Source organism: Vigna unguiculata, chromosome 11 (genome assembly GCF_004118075.2).
Source record: "Vigna unguiculata cultivar IT97K-499-35 chromosome 11, ASM411807v1, whole genome shotgun sequence".
In the NCBI taxonomy this organism is placed as follows: Eukaryota; Viridiplantae; Streptophyta; class Magnoliopsida; order Fabales; family Fabaceae; genus Vigna; species Vigna unguiculata.
This window is the reverse complement of record NC_040289.1, coordinates 32,633,615-32,639,976: the sequence shown is the minus strand read 5'-3', so window position 1 is coordinate 32,639,976 and position 6,362 is coordinate 32,633,615. Positions and strand designations below refer to the sequence as shown.

The 6,362-nt window shown below is 31.4% G+C and overlaps 1 protein-coding gene across 1 annotated transcript; it reads left to right on the top strand.

The window, feature by feature from the left end:
- The first annotated feature begins 1,547 nt into the window (after positions 1-1,547).
- LOC114169916 (protein STRICTOSIDINE SYNTHASE-LIKE 3) lies at positions 1,548-5,425 on the top strand. Its single transcript, XM_028055311.1, has 4 exons — positions 1,548-1,995; positions 3,368-3,649; positions 4,135-4,302; positions 4,819-5,425. Exons 1-4 carry the CDS (start codon positions 1,667-1,669, stop codon positions 5,219-5,221), a joined length of 1,182 nt encoding a protein of 393 aa, XP_027911112.1. The 5' UTR covers positions 1,548-1,666; the 3' UTR covers positions 5,222-5,425.
- The last annotated feature ends 937 nt before the right edge of the window (positions 5,426-6,362 follow it).

Below are 6,362 nucleotides of genomic sequence, written 5' to 3'. Positions count from 1 at the left end.
TTAACAAAATAACACATAGACATTGTCAATTTTTTCTATTCCTTTTGCCCAAATTATATCATTCTACTTTAGGTATTACTCTCATATTTAATGTTTTCCCCAAATTTATGCAAAGCAGCTGCTATCCATCTTTCTGAAATAATATATTAGATGTAAAATATGTCCAAACAATGTTCAGAAGAATTGTTCGACATCTAACACCATTTTGGCTATGAAGTTGACCATTCATGTCAGACAATAACTCCCATGTAAAACTTATTGATGTATTAATAAATGAATTATTAGTTTAAATTAAATATTTTTTTATTTTTATGTCATTTTATGTTTAAATATGAATTTTTATATATTTAATACATTACATAGTTGTTAAACTAAACAAACGATTTCAGAGTAATATATAATTATTACGTTCAACAATTAGATCTTTTCCTTAATATCATTTTTGTGACCTAAAAATGTATTAATAATGTAAACCTTGATTTAATTATAATGTATATTTATGTATTACAATTTTAATTATAATGTATTTCTATATATTTAATATATTATAATTAATTTTTTATTTATTACTAAATTTAATTATATAAAATAAATATCTAATTTTGTATGTTATTTTTTCTTCTTTTAATGTTCTTTTTTTTTCTAATTCTATCCTATCGATCTACAATTGTCACATTTTGTCTGGTTCTTGGCCCAATAGACCCCAATAAAAGTTCTTTGTTGCGGTCAACGCTGCATAACATAAGTCATGATCCACAAAACCAAAGTCCAAATCCTAATCAGTGAAATTTATCTTTATAAAAATCTAAAATACTTTATAATAAAATATTCATTGGTCAAGATTTATTTTTAAGCTTTACTAAACTTTTTCTACCAACTTTAATTAAACTATTTTCGGTCAATATTACTTTAAAAAAATTTCAGTCGACATAATCAAATGTAAACATAAATTAACCTTAACCAATAAAAGTTGAAGGTAATATTACCATTAATTCAAAATTAATCTATTAGTAAAAAAATTGATCGACGTTAATGGGAGAAACTTAGTAGCTTTAATAAAAAAATATATATTATAAGAATGAAATAGAATAAAAAAGTTGAATTAAAATTCTTTTAACCTTTATGCTTTTAGTCTTTAAATTTTAACATTAAAATTATTTTTTTCCAAAATTTTTATATATTTTGATCTCAAAATTTAAAAAATTAATAGATATTATTATTTTAACCCATCTAAATATATCATATAAATTAATTTGATCACAAATTTTTACAAATTTCATTCTATACTCTACCCTAAAATCATCTCTAAATCTTTTAATAAGAACCAACTTCACCTGGTAATTCATATCTCTTTCCCTCTCTTTTCCGCAACAACTTCATCCTCTAATATTTTCCTGTCTTTTCCTTCTTCTTTTCAAAATCCATCTATAAAAAACAAAAACAAAAACAAAAAAAACACTACAATATGTACTTAAATATAGTTTGATCTAAACCAACGTGGTGAATTTAAAATGGAAGGAAGCGTTTATGATTGAGAGTGGAAAAATGCATTGGGCATTGAAGTGTTTTAGGTGGTCACGAGGCGAATGCTTCGTCACCTACCCAACCCACCCTGCTATTAATTTCTTTCATCCAACAACCCTTTCTTCCTCGTAACCACTTTTCCATGACTCTGCTGCGACCTCTTGCCATCTTCTTCCTCTTCGTTGCTCTCTACTGTGGGCTGGACCCCTTCCACCACAGCCCAATAGCCCATTTCCCGGAATTCCAGACCAAGAGGGTGGACTTGCCGTCATGGTCCGACTTTCCCGCCGACCAAGACAAACATAATCTGTTGCAGAAGTCCGAGATTAAGTTCCTGAACCAGGTGCAGGGACCAGAGAGCATTGCCTTCGATCCTCTTGGTCGTGGCCCTTACACTGGTCTTGCTGATGGAAGAATCGTCTTCTGGAACTCTCACTCTTGGGTTGACTTTGCTTATACCTCTCCCAATAGGTACTACCTACCTCACTTCACTCCCTCACTTTACTACACTACTCTTCTTAACTAGGTTTATAAAAATGTTCAAATTCCCAATTTAAATTTGTTGCCCGTTTTAATTCTGCTCTGTAGTTTCGTAATAGGAAATGAAAATCCCTTTTTTTTTTTCTCTTAGTGGATTACGTGATTGATTATACCCCTTCTTTCTTTTCTACACCGTTCCTGCAATTTTGTTATGCATGAAGTAAGATGGGCACATGATCTCATACATCGTAGGACAGTTTTATTAATGGTATTATATGGTTTTTGTGCATTTTATATGATTAGTACTTTTTTATGTAACTATTTTTTTTGTGATAGAAAAGTGTTTTTTAGTTTAGCTATTGAAAATATCAAATGCAGATGGTGGTTTGACGCAATTCTGTGGGATTTTTTTATCCAATTGGATGACGGTGTTTGAAATGCATAAGAAAAGAAAAGTAATATTTAGATTTAATTATGTCTATTTAGAGACACGGAAGAGCCTCCTTTTGCAAACTTTGTCTTATAATATTATTGGCTTTTTAAAGAGACATGTGAGTTTAAAACTGACTTTGTTGTAGCAACAACTTGAATCTTATAATATGTAACACGTCGTTGAAGTTGAGGATGTTGGAAAGATTTTAATAAAAGTTGGTTGTCTAGGCTAGGCTTTTATGACTCAACTTCCTCCGATATCGTCTTTTTTCTTTTCTTTTTTCAGTATTTTGTATTTTGGCCTTTATTAGAACTTAAACAATTTATCAGATGCACAAACTTTAGAGTGTCACTGGTCATTGATCCATTGAGCTCGTAATCTCAATAAAATTAGTAATAATAAATATATAAAATTAACGAGAGAGGAACCAAGCCAGTAATTCGGCTGTGCGACAATTATTTTAATATAGGAATATTAACAACGTTAGAATATTTGGGGGGTGACCTTGCACCTGTGGGTGACCCCGTTCCCTTTGTCACTTTGAAAATAAGTTTTTCTAACGATGAAAAGTTTGTAACTTAACAGCCTATTTCAAATCCATCATAGCTGCATTCATAGATGAATGGCTTAATTGGATAAAATCTATGAATTCTTTACTTGAAGATGTTAACAGAACTATCAATGCAAGCCTTTAGTCTGTGATTTTCTACCCCACACATCATATTCCATGATACTGTTGTGAGACGCTACCTTCTTGTGACATGATTGATGGACCTTACATGCCAGTGTCATTTTGTAATTAAGTTTAAACACAAATCTTTATCATTTGAGTGATGACTAAATGTTAACCTTTTCCCTCATCCAGATTGTGGCTAAGTTTGCATACAATACCATTTCCACTTTATGGTTATGATTTGTTTCTAAACACAGGTCGGAGATATGTAACCCTGTAGCATCTGCAACCCCATTTAGTTATGTGAAGACTGAGCATATCTGTGGAAGGCCTTTGGGGCTCAGATTTGACAAGAAAACAGGTGATTTGTTCATTGCTGATGCATATTTTGGGCTCTTGAAGGTGGGGCCTGAGGGTGGCTTAGCAACATCTCTTGTAACTGAGGCTGAAGGAATTCCACTGAAATTCACTAATGATGTTGATGTTGATGGGGAAGGGAATGTTTATTTTACAGAGAGCAGTGCTCATTATCAGAGGAGGTAGGATTTTGATCGTTATCAGAGTTGCAAGTTTTTATTTTGTCACCGTTTTGGATAAAAGTATTCTAACATAATTATAATGTACCACTGCTGAAAAGGGAATACTGATACCATAATGAGGAATGTTGAACTCTCATGTTGCCACACATCACATTATAGAAGTGTTACATTAGTATGTGTTAATGGAGGTGTGGGCATGATATTATTGGGAAGTGTTATACACTTTAGTCGATAACTATAAATACACCATTGGGTTCTTTTTGTTTCTAAATCATACTCAGTTAAAAGAAATGACATGTTTAAAATGTTTGTAAAGGTTATTATTGCTGGAGTTTATGGGAGTCCTACACTTTATAGAAATGAGAAATTTGAATAATATAGGAGAAAGATCCAATCTACTACCTCAGGGCTTGGAATTTTAAAATGCTTATTCTTTATTGTTTCATCTGTTTTGTTGTAGTGATTCTGACATAATTGTTGTACAGGAATTTCCTTCAGCTGGTATTCTCTGGGGATGACAGTGGCAGGGTTTTGAAATACAATCTAGCCACTAAGGAAACCACTGTTCTTTTTAGGAACATTCAATTCCCAAATGGCATTACCTTAAGCAAGGATGGTTCCTTCTTTGTCTTTTGTGAAGGGGTTGTTGGCAGGTAAATCTAATATATCATGTTTCAGCATTTTCTATGCTAACCTTTTGTGTAGAATTTCTTATATGTTCTTAAAGCAAAAAAGGTTTCTGGCTTTTTTTTTTTTTTTCTGTTTCACAATGGGATCTTGTAATATTTGGTCTTTAACCAAGCTGAATGACGCCATGTGATTCATATAGTCAACCTTATCATCAACGTGTTTTCCACTTGCTTAAATCTTAATACAAAATCAAAATGCTACACTTCTAATTACAAAAAACTTCTCTTGCTTTGAAGAACCTATGAATTTCTCCCAAACTTTGTTATTTACCACCTTTACATGAGCATACTTTATACTCAATTCGGCATAAGAAATTTAGTTCTTATTTATTCAAAGCCTAATACTAATAGATTTCTCTAGGTTGCAAATGATGAAAATCCAGTTTATTGATTGTTGCTGTTAGCTGATGGCAATTACTTCTATATCTGAATTCAAGTTACTGCAAAAGTTACCTTCTCAAACCATTTCTTGTTATGTAGGTTACGTAAATACTGGCTGAAAGGAGAAAAGGCTGGGACTTCAGAGATTTTAGCCATCCTACCTGGATTTCCTGACAATGTGAGAGTCAATGAAAATGGTGATTTTTGGGTAGCTCTTCATTGTAGAAGGTATTTGTATCCATACTATTGTGGTCTGTACCCAAAGATAAGGAAAATCATACTCAAGCTTCCTATACCAATAAAATTTCATTACATGCTACAAATAGGAGGTCACCTACATGCAGTAGTTATTAAGTATAGCCCTGAAGGTAGAATTTTGCAGATATTGGAAGACAGTGAGGGGAAAGTTGTTAAAGCGGTAAGTGAGGTGGAGGAAAAGGATGGTAGACTATGGATAGGAAGTGTTCTCATGCCTTTTGTTGCAGTGTACAACTTGAAATGAAGCTCTTTAGATTCTCTTTGCTATGTTGTTGACTTGGCAATTGAAGAGGGTTTTGATTCAACATTATCAATAATGGATCTTAAATTCCTCGTTTGAAATTGAAATGCTGTGCTGTAACGAGTTTTGCTTCCACATTACATTACACTGCTGGTGTTTTCATTGATAAACATTTATACTTATCATTTGTGGCTACTAGTGTTTTCATTGATTAGCAAAATGAACAATGAATGCCCAAAATATTACTTTGGTTTGGTTTGATATTCGAAATTGTCAACTTATATGAATTGGTATTCAATGAACTTAACTGCAACGGAAGTACATAACAAGTTTAATATTGTGACCGTGTCTAAAAGGTTAATGTAATTCTGTGCTAGCGAGAAGATTGAAAGTAAATATTATTTGAAAGATTTAAAAGAAGATAGTAAAAATGCGGATTCGTTTGAAACTCTCTTCAACTTTTGGAAGTTATTTTGTCCAATCTGAAAATCATTTTTGGCTTTCAAATTTGGATGGTCTGAAAATTAATTTGAAAGTCAATGACCTTTGGGTGTTTTGTACAAAAAAGAAGGTATTTTCCACAATCTCCAAGTCAATCTGGACACTTAAAAAAAAAGTTTGTAATTATGATGCATGGATACAATACGCGTATGAGATATAACAAGTATCTAATACATTGATACGTTTATTTTAAAAATAATAAGATACGATGTGTAATAGATACGTGATATATGAATATTGAAAAATGTATAATAATTCTTAAAAACATAATAAATATATGATTGTTATTGTATGAATCCAAATTAAAACCTTAATAGCTAATGTTAATGACCAATTTATAAGCCAATTTATAATAGAAACTATATTAGTTACCAATTTATAGACCAATTCTAATTTTTTGAACTATTTTAGTTGTCAATAATGTTTAATTTATAAATTGGTACCTAAATTGGTCACTATAGTGACTAATTATTTTTTGTCATTAAAATTAATCATTATTAAAAAAATTTCTTGTAGTCGACTACGATTTTATAAATTAAATACTTCGTTGATAAGTATTGATAGAATATTCTAAAGTGTCAGACATGGATACGTGATCCAAGTTGAAATATCGGTACATCTTAGGTTCGTAGATTGTGCAATG

What these genes read in the sequence shown, in the direction of transcription:
- LOC114169916 (XM_028055311.1), top strand. Translation starts at nt 1,667, where the DNA reads ATGACTCTGCTGCGACCTCTTGCCATCTTCTTCCTCTTCGTTGCTCTC. An exon ending in GCTTATACCTCTCCCAATAG is followed by an intron (nt 1,996 to 3,367) that starts GTACTACCTACC and finishes TTCTAAACACAG; the next exon opens with GTCGGAGATATGTAACCCTG. An exon ending in AGTGCTCATTATCAGAGGAG is followed by an intron (nt 3,650 to 4,134) that starts GTAGGATTTTGA and finishes ATTGTTGTACAG; the next exon opens with GAATTTCCTTCAGCTGGTAT.